Below are 20,340 nucleotides of genomic sequence, written 5' to 3' on the forward strand. Positions count from 1 at the left end.
AGTGGCAGGCTCACTGCCCTACACCAGGCTGCCAACTTGCTGAAGAATTTCAAATTTTGACAAACTAGTAGTTCATCAGTGCACACAATGGTATTAGTAGTAGTGAATAAGATCAGAGCATGAAGACCAGGGGACAAGCAACAGGATATAAATGCACTGGAGGGAATGCAATAAGGATTTACCAGGATGATATTGGAGCCCATCAGGAGTATGCCTTCCCTTATACCACACCATATGGCACACCGCCCTGTGAGGTATCAACTGAGGACCTATGGTAGAAAGATTGCCAGGACAAAATATCCATCAGAAATCATTTACTCGTCATAAACCCTACTGCTTGTCCACCTACCTATGATCTCCCACACAACAGTGGATGATTTGTAACCATTTCCAGACTGGCTAAGGCCTCTGTGCCTCCACCCAATGTCAGTGGGGTCAGCAAGACCATCCAGGCTGCAACTGTCTTGCAGTCCGAACAATGACTCATTGTCGAGGAGTGTCCGCTGACTAAATTTGAAGGCAGGATTTAAAAACTCCCATCTAGTCACTGACAAGCTATTGCTTGGCTCTGTGACTATGCATACTCTAAATAATGATGTACATGTGCCAGGATGTTTTCAAGAATGGGACACCTCAATTGTGAGAGGAGGTTGTAAAAGGTAGCATTATTCTCCTTGGAGGAGAGCAGATTGAGAAGTGACCAAATAGAAGTTTTCAAGGTGATGAGAGGTTTTGATAGAGTAGATGGAGAAAAACTATTTAATCTGGCGAACGGGTCAATAACCAAAAGGTTTAGCACCATTGACAAACGATGTTGAAGGGAGAAGTAATTTTTTCTATCAGAGTTGTTAGGATTTTGAAAACTTCACCTGAATCAGGTGGAACCTGATACTATGACTTTTAAAAGATGGTTCGACAGGTATTTGAACAGGGACAACATGTTGAGTTATTGGCAAAAAGAGTAAAGATGAGGGATGATTTTTTTTTCCATTTAAAAAAAAAAAAAATAAACTTAGAATATCCAGTTATTTTTCCCAATTAAGGGGCAATTTAGCCTGGCCAATCCACCTACCTGCACATCTTTGGGTTGTGGGGGTAAGGCCCACGCAGACACTGGGAGAATGTGCAAACTTCACATGGACAGTGACCCGGGGCCGGGGTCAATACCGGATCCTCAACGCTGTGAGGCAGGAGTGCTAACCACTGTGCTACCGTGCTGCTCTGATTAGGATGATTCTGACAAATTGTACAAAGGGCCAGCATAGGAATGACAGGTCGAATGATCGCTTGTCGCTTTCTGTGATTCTGTACAAAGTGGCAGTACAAAAGGATGTGGCCATAAAGGCAAATGGAATGAATCTTTGTAAAGGTATAGAGTAAAAAAAAAAGGAAGTATCGTAAATTTGAACAAGATCATAAGGCTACTCTTTTTGGTTTTTGGATGACTCCTTCAAAGGAAGAATATGAAAAGCCATAAGACTTATTTCTGTATTGGAGTGGTACACTTTTAAATTAAATAGTGTGTTTTAATTTTAAGCAATTGTGTTAAATACACATCATGTAGCATATTGCAGATTGGGAATTTTGGAAATTATTAAGGATCAATAGGCTTAGCTGAGATTAACTATTGGCAATTTAAAGTTTAGTTTCAATAATAACCCTATCTGTAACTTAGAATACACTTTTTTAAAGAATATAATTTCTTTTTAAAGTATTTGAAATGCAGCAACTGGCATCAAGATCATCACAGAAGGCTGCTGAACGAACTTTGCATTCTCCTTCAGTTTCACAAAGACTGCGCATCGATCCATCTGAACTTGCACCTGATAAACTACATGTGGAACTAGAAATGTCTCCAGATTCTCAAATCATTCTGTATGGGCCACTCCTGAAGGCGTTGTTATCGATCAAGGTACAAACTTCTCAAGCCAATTTAAGCATATTTTCAATTTACGACAGATTTTAAAAATTATTTATTTTTAAGTTCTTTTGTGACCTTGCCCCACTCTACTCTTCATCAGGATCAGAGAATGTCATGGTGCAGAAGTGTCTATTAGCAAAGAAAAACATTTCTAATTTTCCCTGCTAGTTTATTTTGCTCCTTGCCCTCTCAAATAGTGTGACAAATTACATGAACACTGACCTCACCAGTGAGGCTTGATGACAAGTGCCAGCATTCTTTGTAACCATGATTGCTTTGCTGTCAAACACTCAACAGCACAGCCGTGTTGTAAGATGGTAAACAACTAAACAAATCATTCCTCTCTGCTTGCTTTATTCCCTTTATCCCTTTTTGCCCTCACTCCATATCCCAGCTAATGAATAATTTTACTTCTGAAGTTCACTATTAAGTGTCTTATGCATGAAAGAAGAAACTGCTGAGCTAGATCACCCTCACTTAAGTAGCCCAGCTAAGCATTGCTGATACTCATCACATTTATGACAGTGAAGTTTTAAAATTAAAACTATCGGCATAATTGTGCAGCAGTATCATAAAATAAAAGTTAGCTGAATGTTTTTTTTTAGCAAAGTGTGCTCTTAAGTTTTAAAAGGCACCTGCACAATGCAAAATAGATATTTTTTTCTCAGATAATGAGTGATGAGTAATTTGTTAGTTTGTGTGGGTAATTTTAAGATGGGAGGTCTTCTGACATCATGGCTCACATCTCTATCTCTGGGCTTGAAGCTCCGGGTTCAAGCCCCATTTCATTACTTCATGGCCATTGAAGGTGCATTCATAATGTGGCCAAATAGGTTGATTATACGCCTGTAAATCCTTCCAACACAACTGACAGCAGGTGGTAAGAGCAGGAGAGATTCCTGGTCATACTGCGTACAGCAACAACAGTACTTTGCCAAGCATGATCACCAGCCAATACAATGGAAGTGTATGGTCGCCAACATGGCATGCTATCTGAAGGAAGAGAAATTGTAAAATAGCTTACAATCGCTGTGTTGAAAAATCTGATAATCCCAGTGTGAATGAGATGAAAAGAGGTGACAGTTTAAGAGGCTTTTTGGACTTGGAGGTTTGTGTGGAGATCAGGCTTTCAAACAGATGTAAAAGCTTCAGGTAGGCTCAAACAATAAGAAATACTGAAAAATAAGTTAAACATTGTTTGATTTTAAGTAAGGAGATGATTAAAAAACATAGCATGATGTTTAAAATGCTGTATCATTACACAAAGATGGGTTATGCTGATAGAATTACGTACGTATGATTATAACTGCCATTAGTTCCATTCACCCTGCTGTGAAATAAAACAAGTTATTGATAACTTGGTAACTATAAGATTATTATTATGAAAAAGGAATACCAATGATCTTGAGTTCAAAGACCAATCGTATCTCCCAGAAGCACCTGGCAAGCGTGTGGTCAGAGTTGCAGCTCTAGGATCGGGTTCATCAGCCATGCAAGGACCCACAGAGCCCATGATCAGTAACGCAGAGTTTCTTAGGTGGGCAGTCATACTCGTTAGCAAGTGATCACCATAGAAGAAAAAGAAGATCAGCATGAGTCAACACTGTTAGAAGTAGAGCACTGTTTACTTGAGCCCCAAATGCCATTGAACCAAAGTGGATGCCTTTGGAGAACCAAATTGGCAATACGTGGATATTGGATCTTTTCACCTGGACATGATTGCACTTTGGTTACATAACTGTGAGCTCATCCACTTTGGTAACAAAAATAGGAAGACGGGCAGAGGTAGTTGTGGCAATGGATGCCGAGAAGGCTTTCGACCGGGTTGAGTGCGACTACTTATGGGAGGTGTTGGGACGATTTGGGTTCGGGGAGGGCTTTATCGACTGGGTTAGACTGCTGTACCAGGCTCCGGAGGCTAGTGTTAGGATGAATAGGATGACGTCTGACGTGCAACCGCAACATGCGCTAGGCTCAGCCTGATTCAATTTAAGGTCGTCCACCGGGCCCACATGACAGTGGCCCGGATGACTAAATTCTTTGGATTAGAGGACAGGTGTTCCAGATGTTCGGGAGGACCAGCGAACCATGTCCACATGTTCTGGGCATTTCCAAAACTCAGGGGGTACTGGCAGGGATTCACAGACGTTATGTCCCGGGTACTGAAAACAAGGGTGGTGATGAATCCAGAGGTGGCAATTTTGGGGGTTTCGGAGGACCCGGGAGTCCAGGAGGAGAGAGAGGCTGACGTTTTGGCATTGCTTCCCTGGTAGCCCGGTGACGGATTCTGCTGGCATGGGGGGTCTCAAAGCCCCCGAAGCCGGAGGCCTGGCTATCTGATAAGGTGAGCTTTCTCGGTCTGGAGAAAATTAAGTTCGTTCTGAGAGGGCCACTGTCAGGGTTCGCCCGGAGGTGGCAACCATTTATCGACTTCTTCGTGGAAAATTAATCATCAGTGGGGGGGGGGGGGTAGGGCAACGTAGATTAGGGGGGTAGTTAGGTGGGTCCTTGTAGGAGGGGAGCTGATTTTTGCACTATGTTGATTGTTCTTTGCACACGGTTTTGTATTGTTGTTTACTATGCCAAAATGCGTCAATAAATCTGTTTATCAAAAAAAAATCGGAAGACATTATTATTTGAATGGGTGCAAATAGAGCGAGGTGGATACTCAGCGACAACTTGGTGTCGTCCATCAGTCACTAAAAGTAAGCGCGCAGGTGCAGCAAATAAGGCAAATGGTATGTGGGCCTTCTTAGCGAGAGGATTTGAGTATAGGGATATTTTACTGCAATTCTATGTGGAATTGGTGAGGCCACACCTGGAGTATTATGTGCAGTTTTGGTGTCCTTATCCGAGAAAGGATGTTCTTGCTACAGAGGAAGTGCAGAAAAGGCTTATCAGGCTGATTCCTGGGATGGTGGGACTCATTTGAGGAGAGACTAAATTGATTAGGATTATATTCATTAGAGTTTAGAAGAGTGAGAGGGAATCTCATAGAAACTTATAAAATTCTAACAGGGTTAGACAGGGTAGATTCAGAAAGAATGTTCCCGATGGTGGGGGAGCCCAGGACTAGGAGTCATAATTTGAAGATAAGGGGTAAACATTTTAGGACTCGGGTGAGGAGATATTTCTTCACACAGGGAGTGGTGAATCTGTGAAATTCACGACCACAGAAAGTAGTTGAGGTGAAAACGTTGTGTAATTTCAAGAAGGAATTAGATATTGCTCTTGGGGCTAAAGGGATCAAGGGATATGGGGGGAAGGTGGGATGAGGGTATTGAACATGATGATCAGCCATGATCATAATGAATGGTGGAGCAGGCTCTAAGGGCCGAATGGCCTCCTCCAGCTTCTATTTTCTGTGTATGTCTCTATGTGTGTAATTTATTTTGGTCATGAAAACGTACAGGAATACCCCATTTTATCTAGTAGATACATTCCTTAAAACCACCACTTAAATTAAAACTACTTATATTGAAGCAGGTTTTCACATTCAAATATATGTGACGTCGGGAGGTGCATTCCCAATCCTAGATTTTTGGTTTCAGTACGTAACACAAATCGTAAATAAACACAATGGCCTGAATCTTCTGAATGCTGTAATACTGAGTGCATTGTTGTGTGTGATGATTCTCCTGGTGGCTCGATCCTGGTTGTCAAGGAAATGCAGAGCGCAGCATCCCCTGCAAAACACTGTCAGAGTGAAGCAGAACAGGGGGAAGACAGGAAATGCCCCTTTTTACTGCACTAACTGCCATATGGTAAGTTTAGAACTCTGTCTTTATGAATGTTAGTGAATGGGTGAGTGAATGAATGGTGGGCATAGTGGGATCAGGGGGTAGTTTGGTAGTCCCGGGGGGCCGGGGAATTTGGTTGGTGAAGTGAGTTGGGTCAGGCAGAGGCTTGTCATGATGTAGTCGGTGGTCAGTGGGGGATGATTGGGGACTCGGTTGTGCAGTTACCTGGGTGTTAGACCAGGTTTTAATCTGTCTAATATTTTCTGGGTAACTATCAAAGTAAGTCCCACGAATCTCTCCAAAGTCTTTGACTTTAACTCAGAGTTGGAGGCATTCACGGAAGGTCCCTCACAGCACGCAAATTGGCGATTGGATGTTTAAACTTCCCAGTCAATTTTCACATATGTGCGTGCATCAGGACTTCCACAAGGTCTTCATGTGCATCTTCAGTCGTACATCCAGTCTCTACTGATCCAGACGCCTGAAGAGTTTACCCAATGAAAATAAATCTACATTCCCAGTGATGTGGCAAAGAACCACAAAGACCAGGTTTTGTTATTCCTGACTGCCCTAAAATAAAACTACAATATACGTGCCCAAAATACATTGACATATTTTTGTAAAATCGATTTCCCCTATTCTCGTTAATATGCGTGATCCCTTAAAATGAGCTGATTTTTCTCCCGGTCATGTTTGCTTGTCCTGAAATGAACAACATCTCTGCCTCAGCCACCTTCTTCCCACTCTCTGTGTGGTGGGGATGAAGATAGCACTGTCTTCCTCACAGTGTTCACCTTCACCATTTTACTCGTGCTCGTCAGGCACTTCGGAGGGCCCCGGAGTCCATGGTCCAGATCCAAGGTGGAGGGAGACCAAAACCTGAGCTGAAAGTTCTAGAGAATGAGGAACAGCCCTTTCATTGATTCAAGAAAAGGAAAATACTGTGGATGCTGAAAATCTGAAATAAAAACCAAGTGCTGGAAGTGCTCAACAGGTTTAGCAACACCTATGGAGAGAGAAACAGTAATGTTTCAAGTCCAATATGATTCAGGGTTCTGAAGAAGAATCATATTTAACTAAGTATTAACTCTGTTTCTCTTCACATTTGCTGCCAGGTTTGCTGAGTATTTCCAGCGATTTCCATTTTCTTTCATTGGTTCACCTAGGCAGTAACTTAGGCAGACAGTTGTAAGAAAAGACTTTTGCACACAGTTCCTAAATAATTCATGATGGGTGCAAATAACACTTAAAATGAGTAAATTGGTAATCATTTTTTAGCAATTTAACAAGACTACACTATTTAAGACTACTTAAAACAGGATATAGTTGCTATTGAGTAGTTGCTGGAAAGTTACTCTTGGTTCAGCTGAGTGTAACTGATTGTACTTTACTGACAACAGTCTAACATGTACTGTTATTTTAAAAGGAAAATTATTTTGGTGAAGATGATATGTACACTGATTTTGAAGAAGTGGTCACAAGCCCTGTGCTGTCATTGTCAACATCGTCTAGTTCTGGATGGCCAGCGGTTGGAGTTGAAGAAAATGAAAAGAAAGAAGCCGAGAGTGGGGGCAAGCAAGTTCACCCGCTTACACTCCGCCCGTGGGACATCTCTGTTTTTATTAATTTGTACAAAGTGCATGGAAAACTTCCAGTGGTGAGTGAATTGGAGCAGAAAAGGTGTTTACTTTGTGCTTTAAAGTAAGCTGTTGTTGAATCCTCAAAATGTATCACTGTTTTTGAAACCAAATTATTAATTCCAGTGCATATTTTGTTTAAAACTGTATGTTATCAAATCTATATAATGATAATATGGATTAGAACGCATTGCATATATGTTAACATATAGACTGCTGACTTCCGGGTGCGGCTATGCAGAGTTAGGTCGCATATTCGGCAGCTCCTGCTTGGAACGGACTTTTGGGCTCTTTTACAGGGCCCTCACGGCATTTGTTTGACATTTCCCGGTGTGGGAAGAAGGCTGCAATATTCCCCCGACAGTGTCCCCCAGGAAGGGTATGTCTCTGGGTTGCCAGACACGACAGAAACAGTAAAAGATTTGGCTGCAACTGCAGGATAAACAGGGCTTCTTCCAGCATGCAGGCGGGGGAAGGGCAAGCTTAAAGCTGCAAGCTGACCTGAGGGCCTGTATCAAAGGTGAATTCTAGCAGCAGAGGGAACAACTGTGAAAAGACCTCATCAAGGCCACTGAAGGGACTTCCGGTTGCGGTGATGCCTAGCTAGCCGCACGCTTCGGCGGCTCCAGCTCTGACGGACCTTCGGGCTCTTTTAAGAGCCCCAACGGGGAATTTTTCAACGACGCAACCCGGTGTGGGGTGTGTGAGAAGGGAGTCCCCCCCAAACGAAGGAGGAAAAAACCGGTGGCGGCGGCTGCAGTGCGAGGAATCGTCGACCAAAGGGTCAGAAAGAGAGAAGTACAAGGTGGCGGCGGAGAAAGCGCAGGCGACATGGGGGCCTGAGCAGGATGAAATTGTGAGACGGTGCGTGGAGCTGCTGAAGAGGGAGGTGCTGACCCCGTTGCTACAGGCAATTGAGGGGCTCAAGGAGACATTAAAGACCCAGGAGACAGAGCTCCGCGTGGTGGAGCAGAAGGTGACAGATATTGAGGACGAGATCATGGGCCTGACGGTTAAGACACAGACGCACGAGGCACTTCAGAAAAAGTGTACTGAAAGGATCGAAGCCCTAGAAAATGGAGCGCGAAGGAAGAACCTTCGGATACTGGGTCTCCCTGAGGGTGTGGAAGGAGTGGACTGTGGAGCGTACGCAAGTACGATGCTGAGCTCACTGATGGGTGCTGAGGCCCCTACGTGCCCCTTGGAGGTGGAGTGGGCAAATCGGATTCCGGCGAGAAGACCAAAAGCGGGAGAACCACCCAGGGCGATAATCATGTGATTTTACCGCCTTAAGGATAGAGAAGAGGTCCTGAGATGGGCTAAAAAGGTGCGGAGTAGCAGATGGGAGAATGCAGTGGTACGGGTATACCAGGATTGGAGTGCGGAGGTGGCGAGAAGGAGGGCGAGCTTCAACCGAGCCAAAGAGGTGTTGCATAAAAGGAAGGTGAAGTTCGGGATGCTGCAGCCGGCAAGACTATGGGTCACGTATCAGGAGAGACACCATTATTTCGAGAAGGCGGAGGAAGCATGGACCTTCACCAAAGAAGAGAAATTGGATCGGAACTGAGGGACTGATGCTGCAGGAAATGTTATTGTTAATGTTATGGCTGAAGTTAATTGAGAAGTAAATTGGGAAGGGGGAGACATTGGGGAAATGTGGGCGCCGGTGACGGGGGAAAGACGGGACATAGTTGGAGAATGGGGAAGGGGAGGGGGAGGGGAAAGGGAGCTGCGCCATTAGAGGCGGGTCAGGTAAAGGGATGTTCCCGCGCCAGAAAGAATAAGGCGGGAAGACAGGCGCAAGGCGGATGGGAGTTCCCCACACGGGGGGGTCGAGGAGTGAGCAGGAGTAGCCGGGGTCAGTTGAAGTCAGCTGACTTACGGAAGTAATATGGGGGAGCAATCATGCTAGAAAGAGACCTAGCGGGGAGGGAGGGGGGGGGGGGCGGGGGGACAACTGGGTTGCTGCTGCGGAAATCCAAAAGGAAATGGCTAAAGAGTGGGTGGGCGGGGATGGTGTGCGACGCTGGGGGAGCGAGCTGGAGCGCGGAGGCGGGATATGGGACTGGCCTAGAGAAGGTAATGGCTAGTCGACACGGGAGGGGGGCAGGTAGCCCCCTAGTGAGGCTGATCACGTGGAACGTGAGAGGCCTGAACGGACTGATAAAAAGGGCCCGAGTGCTCGCACATTTGAATGGACTAAGGGCAGACATGGTTATGCTCCAAGAGACGCACCTAAAGGTGGCGGACCAAGTTAGGCGAAGGAAAGGATGGGTGGGACAGGTGTTCCACTCAGGACTGGACGCAAAGAATAGAGGGGTGGCCATTTTGGTGGGGAAACGTGTAGCATTTGAAGCAAAGAACATCGTAGCAGATAGCGGAGGTAGATATGTAATGGTGAGTGGCAGGCTGGAGGGAATGGAGGTCGTGTTGGTTAATGTGTATGCCCCAAACTGGGACGATGCGGGATTTATGAGACGGATGCTGGGGCGTATACCGGACCTGGAGGTAGGAAGCTTGATTTTAGGAGGGGACTTTAATACGGTGCTGGACCCGGGGCTAGATAGATCCAGCTCAAGGACCGGAAGAAGGCCGGCAGCGGCCAAGGTACTTAAGGGGTTTATGGACCAAATGGGGGGAGTGGATCCATGGCGATTTCTTAGACCTAGGGCTAGGGAGTTTTCCTTCTTCTCCCAAGTCCATAAAGTGTACTCCCGGATAGATTTTTTTGTTTTGGGAAGGTCGTTGATCTCTAGGGTGGAATAAGCTGAGTACTCAGCCATAGCGGTTTCGGATCACGCCCCACATTGGGTGGACCTGGAATTAGGAGAGGAAAGGGAGCAGAGAACACTCTGGCGATTAGATGTGGGACTGATGGCGGATGAGGGAGTGTGTGCAAGTGTGCGGGGGTGTATTGAGAGATACCTGGAGGTCAATGACGACGGCGAGGTCCCTGTGGGAGTGGTATGGGAAGCACTAAAAGCGGTGGTCAGAGGAGAGCTGATCTCCATTGGGCCCACAAAAGGAAAACAGAGGCCAAGGAAAGGGAAAGATTACTGGGGGAGATTTTAAGGGTGGATAGGGAATTTGCAGAGACCCCGGAGGAGGAATTGTACAGGGAGAGGAGACGACTCCAGACGGAATTTGACCTTCTGACCACCAGAAAGGCGGAGGTACTGTGGAGGAAGGCACAGGGGAGGAGGTATGAATATGGGGAAAAGGCTAGTCGCCTGTTGGCTCATCAATTGCGAAAGAGGGCAGCAGCGAGGGAGATAGGAGGAATTAGAGACGAAAGGGGAGACACGGTGCGAAGGGCAGGAAAGATAAATGAGGTGTTCAAGACCTTCTATTAGGAACTGTATAGGTCTCAACCCCCAGAGGGAGAGGAGGGGATGCGGCAGTTCCTGGACCAATTGAGGTTCCCGAAAGTGGAGGAGCGGGGGGTGGTAGGCCTGGGGGCACCGATTGGGGTGGACGAGGTTATTAAGGGACTGGGAAGCAGGGAAGGCCCCAGGACCAGACGGGTTCCCGGTGGAGTATTACAGAAAATATGTGGACTTGTTGGCCCCGTTGATGGTGAGGACGTTCAATGAGGCCAGCAATGGGGGGACTCTACCCCCGACGATGTCGGAGGCGACGATATCGTTAATTTTGAAGAGGGATAAAGATCCGTTGCAGTGCGGGTCCTATAGACCCATTTCATTATTGAACGTGGACGCCAAATTGTTGGCAAAGGTACTGGCATCGAGGATAGAGGACTGTGTCCCGGGGGTGGTGCACGAAGACCAGACAGGGTTCGTAAAAGGGAGACAACTGAATGTTAACGTGCGACGACTATTAGGGGTGATAATGATGCCCCCAGTGGAGGGGGAGGCAGAGATAGTGGCGGCAATGGACGCAGAGAAGGCATTTGATAGGGTGGAGTGGGAGTATTTATGGGAAGTGTTAAGGAGGTTTGGGTTTGGGAACGGATTTATTAGCTGGGTTAGACTTCTTTATGAGGCTCCAATGGCAAGCGTAGTTACAGGTCGACATAGATCGGAGTATTTCCGACTATATAGGGGAACAAGACAGGGATGCCCGCTTCTCCATTGTTGTTCGCGTTGGCAATTGAACCTCTGGCCATGGCGTTGAGAGACTCCAGGAAATGGAGAGGGGTGATTAGAGGGGGAGAAGAACACCGAGTCTCGTTATACGCGGATGACCTATTGTTATACGTGTCGGACCCAGCGGGGGGGATGATAGAGGTTATGCGAATTTTGAGGGGGTTCGGGGATTTCCCGGGGTATAGGCTAAACATGGGGAAGAGTGAATTATTTGTGATACATCCAGGGGACCAGAGTAGAGAGATAGAAGGCTTGTCTCTAAGGAAAGTGGAAAGAAACTTCCGATACCTGGGGATTCAGATCGCTAGGAGCTGGGGAACCTTGCAAAGACTTAATCTGACACGGTTGGTAGAACAAATGGAGGAGGACTTCAAGAGGTGGGACATGCAGCCTCTATCGCTGGCGGGCAGGGTGCAAGCAATTAAGATGATGGTCCTCCCGAGGTTCTTATTTGTATTTCAATGTCTCCCTATACTAATCACCAAGACCTTTTTTAATAAAATAGACAGGAGCATCACTAGCTTTGTGTGGGCAGGGAAAGTTCCGAGAGTAAGGAGGGGGTTCCTTCAGCGTAGTAGGGACAGAGGAGGATTGGCACTACCAAACTTGGGCGATTACTATTGGGCCGCCAATGTGGCAATGATACGTAAATGGATGATGGAGGGTGAGGGAGCGGCGTGGAAAAGACTGGAGAGAAAGTCCTGTAAAGGGACGAGTTTAGAGGCGCTGGTGACGGCGCCGCTACCGATCTCACCTAAAAAGTTTACCACAAACCCGGTGGTGGCGGCAACATTGAATATCTGGGGACAGTGGAGGCGACAGAGAGAGGTGCGGGGAGCCCTGGTGGGGTCCCCAATCAGGAACAACCATAGGTTCGCCCCAGGAAGAATGGATGGAGGATTTCAGAGCTGGTACCAGTTGGGAATTAGGAGGGTGGGAGATTTATTTATAGATGGGACTTTTGCGAGCTTGGGAGCATTGGAAGAAAAGTATAAGTTGCCCCGGGGAAATTTCTTGAGATATATGCAGGTGAGGGCGTTTACTAGACAACAGGTGAGGGAAGTTCCGTTGCTCCCGACACAGGGGATACAGGACAGGGTGCTTTCAGGGGTGTGGGTCGGAGAGGGCAAGGTGTCAGAGATTTACCGAGAGATGAGGGAAGAGGGGGAGGAGTCGGGGGGCGAACTAAAAGGAAAGTGGGAAGAAGAACTAGGGGAGGAGATAGAGGAGGGTATGTGGGCTGATGCCCTGAGCAGGGTAAATTCCTCTTCCTCATGCGCCAGGCTTAGCCTGATTCAATTTAAGGTGCTACATAGAGCACACATAACGGGAGCAAGATTGAGCAGGTTCTTTGGAGTGGAGGACAAATGTGGGAGGTGTGGCGGGAGCCCGGCAAACCACGCACATATGTTTTGGGCGTGCCCGGCACTGGAAGGGTATTGGAAGGGGGTGACGGGAGTGATTTCGCGGGTGGTGAAGGCCCGGGTCAAACCAGGCTGGGGGTTAGCTCTATTTGGAGTTGTGGAAGAGCCGGGAGTGCAGGAGGCGAAAGAGGCCGACGTTGTGGCCTTTGCGTCCCTAGTAGCCCGGCGCAGGATCCTACTCATGTGGAAGGAGGCGAAACCCCCCGGACTGGAGGCCTGGGTAAATGATATGGCGGGGTTCATTAAACTGGAGCAGATAAAGTTTGCCCTGAGAGGATCGGCTCAAGGGTTCACCAGGCGGTGGCAGCCATTTCTCGACTACCTAGGGGAATGTTAGAGGGAAGACAGATGACCAGCAGCAGCAACCCAGGGGGAAGGGGGGGGGGGGGGGGGTTAGTTTAGTTTAGGTCAAAGATAAAGGGGTTTTGTTACTTGTGTATTGTTAAAAATTTCTGTATTGTTATTGTTGCGTTTGCTTTGTAAGAGGGGAAAAATTGTTGTTTGGGGAAAAAATTTCAATAAAACATATTTAAAAAAAAAAACATATAGACTGCTATATGCCATGAAGTAGTAGCACACTCAGCCTGAACTGATATAAATTGCAGTAGCAATGAAGTTTAGAAACACAAATTAATCTTCAAAATGTTTGTTTTGTGAAATATATCCAGAAGTTTGCTTTCTATGTAATATATTCCACAAGTGGAATTATTGGAGTGTCAACATTCCATTTTCAGGATGGTTTACTTCCCCTGGACCAAGTAGTTACAAGAGGCAACAGATGTATACCTTCATGTGAACTGTGATTTGAGATGCATAGATGTCAAAAGTGCCATGATTTTATTTCACTGAACATTACAACAGTAGTCTGCCCAATATACATCTTGAAGCAGCCACCTACCTCTAGTCACGTTGATTTAACTGAACTGCTCAGCGTTCACTTACATGGCTTAATAGTCTAATCTGAGTCCTCTTTATTACCTTATCATGCTGTCAAATCTGCATTGTTCATCGTAGCATGTATAATATTTGGAGCAGATATTTTCTGAATAGAAATGCACCAGGCATAATACGATAAATTAAAATGCCCTACGTATAATTTTATATTGACAGCAGAACTTGGGATATTGCATGCTAAATAGTGTAGTTGCTTAGTATCTCTTAAAACTTTTATTTCCAGTATGATCTGTAATATGTAAGAATGAAAGAAGAATCAGAAAAAATCAGCCTACCTATTTGATGGAGCCATCTCTGGAATGGTTTCACTTATATGCAAAATAAATTGACTTAAATTGATCACATCGAACCATATTTTCTACTTAACCTTTTAATACATTTAACTCAAGCTTTACACATTCACGGAGATACTAATTGAGTATGAGAGTACATTAAAAATGAAATGTTGACAAACAAACTTGGCTTGTAAAATAACACTGGTTAAATCAAAAGGTGAAAGCATTCAGTGTTCCATCAATTTTACAAGAAAATGCAGTCTGTTCCACAAACATTTAGGAATATCACAAAAGCACTGTTTTGAGTGTCAGTACAATCTAGTATTCGCTCTGACTCTCTCCTTGCCCCTTTTAAAAGTTGTGTTTCAAAATCTGTATTAATTATCTTCCCATTGCCACAGGAAAAGGGATAGGGATGTAAGGCAAGAATTCAGGGAGCTAGGGTGGAAACTTAGATCTAGGACAAACAGAGTTATTATCTCTGGGTTGTTACCCGTGCCACGTGATAGCGAGACGAGGAATAGGGAAAGAGAGGAGTTGAACGCATGGCTACAGGGGTGATGCAGGAGGGAGGGTTTCAGATTTCTGGATAATTGGGGCTCATTCTGGGGTCGGTGGGACCACTACAAACGGGATGGTCTACACCTCGACCAGAGTGGTACCAATATCCTGGGGGGGGATATTTGCTAATGCTCTACGGGAGGGTTTAAACTAGTTCAGCAGGGGCTTGGGAACCTGAATTGTAGCTCCAGTATACAGGAGGTTGAGAGTAGTAAGGTCATGAGTAAGGTTTTAAAGTTGCAGGAGTGTACCGGCAGGCAGGAAGGTGGTTTAAAGTGTGTCTTCTTCAATGCCAGGAGCATCCGAAATAAGGTGGGTGAACTTGCAGCATGGGTTGGTACCTGGGACTTCGATGTTGTGGCCATTTCGGAGACATGGATAGAGCAGGGACAGGAATGGTTGTTGCAGGTGCCGGGGTTTAGATATTTCAGTGAACTCGGGGAAGGTGGTAAAAGAGGGGGAGGGGTGGCATTGTTAGTCAAGGACAGTATTACGGTGGCAGAAAGGACGTTTGATGAGGACTCATCGTTTGAGGTAGTATGGGCTGAGGTTAGAAACAGGAAAGGAGAGGTCACCCTGTTAGGGGTTTTCTATAGGCCTCCGAAAAGTTCCAGAGATGTAGAGGAAAGGATGGCAAAGATGATTCTGGATAGGAGCGAAAGCAACAGGGTAGTTGTTATGGGGGACTTTAACTTTCCAAATATTGACTGGAAACGCTATAATTCGAGTACTTTAGATGGGTCCGTTTTTGTCCAATGTGTGCAGGAGGGTTTCCTGACACAGTATGTAGATCGGCCAACGAGAGGCGAGGCCGTATTGGATTTGGTACTGGGTAATGAACCAGGACAGGTGTTAGATTTGGAGGTAGGTGAGCACTTTGGTGATAGTGACCACAATTCGATTACGTTTACTTTAGTGATGGAAAGGGATAGGTATATACCGCAGGGCAAGAGTTATATCTGGGGGAAAGGCAATTATGATGCGATGAGGATAGACTTAGGATGCATCGGATGGAGAGGAAAACTGCAGGGGATGGGCACAATGGAAATGTGAAGCTTGTTCAAGGAACAGCTACTGCATGTCCTTGATAAGTATGTACCTGTCAGGCAGGGAGGAAGTGGTCGAGCAAGGGAACCGTGGTTTACTAAGGCTGTCGAAACACTTGTCAAGAGGAAGAAGGAGGCTTATGTAAAGATTAGACATGAAGGTTCAGTTATGGCACTCGAGAGTTACAAGTTAGCTAGGAAGGACCTAAAGAGAGAGCTAAGAAGAGCCAGGATGGGACATGAGAAGTCTTTGGCAGGTAGGTTCAAGGATAACCCTAAAGCTTTCTATGGATATGTCATGAATAAAAGAATGACTAGGGTAAGAGTAGGGCCAGTCAAGGACAGTAGTGGGAAGTTGTGCTTGGAGTCCGAGGAGATAGGAGAGCTGCTAAATGAATATTTTTTGTCAGTATTCACACAGGAAAAAGACAATGTTGTCGAGGAGAATACTGAGATTCAGTCTACTCGACTAGAAGGGCTTGAGGTTCATAAGGAGGAGGTGTTAACAATTCTGGCAAGGGTGAAAATAGATAAGTCCCCTAGGCCGGATGAGATTTAGCCTAGGATTCTCTGGGAAGCTAGGGAGGAGATTGCTGAGCCTTTGGCTTTGATCTTTAAGTCATCTTTGTCTACAGGAATAGTGCCAGAAGACTAGAGGATAGCAAATGTTGTCCCCTTGTTCAAGAAGGGGAGTAGAGACAACCCCGGTAACTATGGACCAGTGAGCCTTACTTCTGTTGTGGGCAAAATCTTGGAAAGGTTTATAAGAGATAGGGTGTATAATCATCTGGAAAGGAATAATTTGATTAGACATAGTCAACACGGTTTTGTGAAGGGTAGGTCGTGCCTCACAAACCTTATTGAGTTCTTTGAGAAGGTGACCGAACAGGTGGATGAGGGTAAAGCAGTTGATGTGGTATATATGGATTTCAGTAAAGCGTTTGATAAGGTTCCCCATGGTAGGCTACTGCAGAAAATACGGAGGCATGGGATTCAGGGAGATTTAGCAGTTTGGATCAGAAATTGGCTAGCTGGAAGAAGACAAAGGGTGGTGGTTGATGGGAAGTGTTCAGACTGGAGTCCAGTTACTAGTGGTGTACCACAAGGATCTGTTTTGGGGCCACTGCTGTTTGTCATTTTTATAAATGACCTGGAGGAGGGCGTAGAAGGATGGGTGAGTAAATTTGCAGATGACACTAAAGTCGGTGGAGTTGTGGACAGTGCGGAAGGATGTTACAAGTTACAGAGGGACATAGATAAGCTGCAGCGCTGGGCTGAGAGGTGGCAAATGGAGTTTAATGCAGAAAAGTGTGAGGTGATTCATTTTGGAAGGAATAACAGGAAGACAGAGTACTGGGCTAATGGTAAGATTCTTGGCAGTGTGGATGAGCAGAGAGATCTCGGTGTCCATGTACATAGATCCCTGAAAGTTGCCACTCCGGTTGAGAGGGTTGTTAAGAAGGCGTACGGTGTGTTAGCATTTATTGTTAGAGGGATTGAGTTTCGGAGCCATGAGGTCATGTTGCAGCTGTACAAAACTCTGGTGCGGCCGCATTTGGAGTATTGCGTGCAATTCTGGTCGCCGCATTATAGGAAGGATGTGGAAGCATTGGAAAGGGTGCAGAGGAGATTTACCAGAATGTTGCCTGGTATGGAGGGAAGATCTTATGAGGAAAGGCTGAGGGACTTGAGGCTGTTTTCGTTAGAGAGAAGAAGGTTAAGAGGTGATTTAATTGAGGCGTACAAGATGATCAGAGGATTGGATAGGGTGGACAGTGAGAGCCTTTTTCCTCGGATGGTGATGTCTAGCACGAGGGGACATAGTTTTAAATTGAGGGGAGATAGATACAAGACAGATGTCAGAGGTAGGTTCTTTACTCAGAGAGTAGTAAGGGCGTGAAATGCCCTGCCTGCAACAGTAGTGGACTTGCCAACACTAAGGGTATTCAAATGGTCATTGGATAGACATATGGACAATAAGGGAATAGTGTAGATGGGCTTTAGAGTGGTTTCACAGGTCGGCGCAACATCGAGGGCCGAAGGGCCTGTACTGCGCTGTAATGTTCTATGTTCTACGGCAGTTAATTTGGTAGAATAACCTTTCAACAATACAAACAGTAAAACCTCTTGATAGCCTTTTTTGCTTGGAGTGCCTAAACTGGTGATTAAAGTTTCATAAGTAATTTGTGTTCCCTGGCAACAATCCTGGGAATCTAGGCAACCATCGGCATACCTCCATTTGTTTTGCATAAATATATGCAGTCATCGTTCACCTGAATTTTAGACACAATGCTGTGGCATGGTTTTTATGGTCAATTTTTGCTATGTTTTCTCTTGCTTTGCCTTACCTCTTTTAGATTCTCCCATCCTATTCTTAATCAAAGATATCAGGCAGGTGACCTACCAATAGAAAGTATGAAGAAGCAGTTTGAGTTATTTGACTGCCGATTTTGCTTTCCACTTATATCGCACTACACTGACACATCATGTTATGAAACCAGGAACTGTAATGCAGATCTTGGCTGAACTATCATCCCATACCCCTCAGCAACAGGCTTGGTTTGTGAACATTTTGGGCAGTGCGGGATAGTGGTGAGAGATGAACCTGTACAATATGCTGAGGTGCTGCTGCATATTGGTGTATGCCCCAAAATGTTATCTGGCCTTGTGCCAGAGTGCTTATAATTGTTGTTCAGTTGATTCAGTGAGTTACATTGTGTCAATTATTCAAAAAATGTTTTTTGTCTCTAACACATGTAAAAGGAAATTAAACTCTATTTTATCCCCTAATTGTGGGATAATGTAACGTTTGCTCTAGTTCAACAAAAATATTATAAAGCTAGAGCATTATATCTAATCATATAGTGTGTGTGTACTTTTTCTTTTTCTTTTCATTCCGCTCACTGTTACCCAATCATATTAATTCTCTTTTGTTAAATGTGTAGGACTCTCATGTTTCCATGATTGTCAATTCCAGTTCTGCTGTGCGATATGCTTGCATAATATGAGAAATATTGATGCTACTAGAATCTTCTTTCTTGTGGGAGTCATTCCATTTTCCTCTTGTCTTATCTTGTACCTTAGAAATAGTACGAGGACACAATAGCAATCTTCTAGAATTTTTCATTTTTTTGCTTCCATCCTCCCAGTTCTGGGAACACTGTGATCAATTGAAATGACCCAATTACCTGGAAAGATCTTAATATGTTTGTTTTTAAAAATTCATTTCGGGGATTTGGGGGTCGCTGGCTAGGCCTGCATTTATTGCCCATCCCCGTATTTCTCAGTATCCTACCACATTATGTTTTCTCACTGAGGGGATTAGAACACAGGTTTAGAAAGTCTGAACAGAATGCTGAACTGAAATAAGCATTACTTGAATTTGCAGAATTCTGTACCACCTTCCCAGGTAACAAAATTAATTCATATTGACTGTAGAGGATGGCAATTCAAGAATATATCCAATCTTACACCTACATCTCTCTGCTCGATTTATGCATATATAAACTTGTGTAAAAATCTTGGATCATATGGAAGAATCATAACAATTCTATTAATAGTTTTATAAAGCTAGATTGTGTATGTTAACTTGCTACTGTAATATTTAAAGCCCAACAAATGCTATAATAGTCCATGGTTAAGAATTTATAGTTCTGATTTATTCTATAGTTTATCTGAAAAGATCTCAAACGTGATGTGTTTCAGCATTGCAGCAGTGATGGTTCAGAGTGTCCCACAGTATTTCTGGAAAGACTTTGCTTTGAAATGAAGAAGGGATACAAAGAGACGATGTTGCAGCTTATATTGTCACCTGTTTATATTTTTGTGAGTGACAGCTATCCGGTAAGAAAACCAAAACAACTCATAACATTTGGACTAGTAATTTAATATGTTTGTGGACATCCAACATGTAAAAACCCATTAAAAAAAAATTTAAACTATTACTTTAACTATTCCTATCAAGATGAGAAAGCAAGGCTGACTGAATGTACCATATAGCTATGCATGTCGTCAGCAAGGTGGCACAGTCGTTAGCACTGTTGCTTCACAGCGTCAGGGATCTGGGTTCGATTGTGACCTGGGGTCTATCTGTGCAAACTTTGCACGTTCCCCTTGTGTTTGCATGGATTTTCATTGGGTTCTCTGGTTCCTCCCACAGTCCAAAGAGGTGCAGGTTAGGTGGTCTTGCTGAGCTAAATGTCCTTAGTTTGTGTGAGCTATGCTTGATGTGATGTAATGACCCTCAAGCTATAAGCCCTTGGCGACAGACTGGCGACCTGTTCCAGGAATAATTAGCTACAGTAGCAGATGAACATTTGACCTATGCACCGTCAGGTTATGGAAATTTTGAAAGAAAGAGTTATGCGTGTAACTCAAGCATTTGAAAAAAAAACACAATTTTACCGTTCACAAGATTTATCAAGATATAACGTATAAAACCATAAAGGTTGAACATCTTTGGCTCTTCCGCAATACTTTGAGAGACAAATGGAATATAGACTGAAACCCTGATTCACCAACATTTATTTAGCTCTGCATGGAAGTCTTTTAAAAGGCAGCACTTTTGTTAGCTCCTGGCAAGACTATTGATACAGAAGGCGTTGTGGTAATGGACTTGACTAACAATGTTAAGAGTCTGGCCACTGTATCCAGAAGAAATAGGTGTTCTGGCCTCA

General features: G+C 44.8%; 1 protein-coding gene across 1 annotated transcript in view; it reads left to right on the plus strand.

Annotated features, from left to right (window-relative positions):
• LOC140406495 (bridge-like lipid transfer protein family member 1) overlaps positions 1-20,340 on the plus strand; it is a gene marked incomplete at both ends in the record, with an annotated part of 125,024 nt that overhangs the window by 41,185 nt on the left and 63,499 nt on the right. The window contains 3 exons of the mRNA XM_072494519.1: positions 1,713-1,912; positions 7,088-7,318; positions 19,370-19,507. Of these exons, the coding sequence (XP_072350620.1) occupies positions 1,713-1,912; positions 7,088-7,318; positions 19,370-19,507 (569 nt within the window). The remainder of the gene's footprint in view (positions 1-1,712; positions 1,913-7,087; positions 7,319-19,369; positions 19,508-20,340) is intronic.

This window comes from Scyliorhinus torazame, unplaced genomic scaffold (assembly GCF_047496885.1).
Source record: "Scyliorhinus torazame isolate Kashiwa2021f unplaced genomic scaffold, sScyTor2.1 scaffold_572, whole genome shotgun sequence".
Lineage (NCBI taxonomy): Eukaryota > Metazoa > Chordata > Chondrichthyes > Carcharhiniformes > Scyliorhinidae > Scyliorhinus > Scyliorhinus torazame.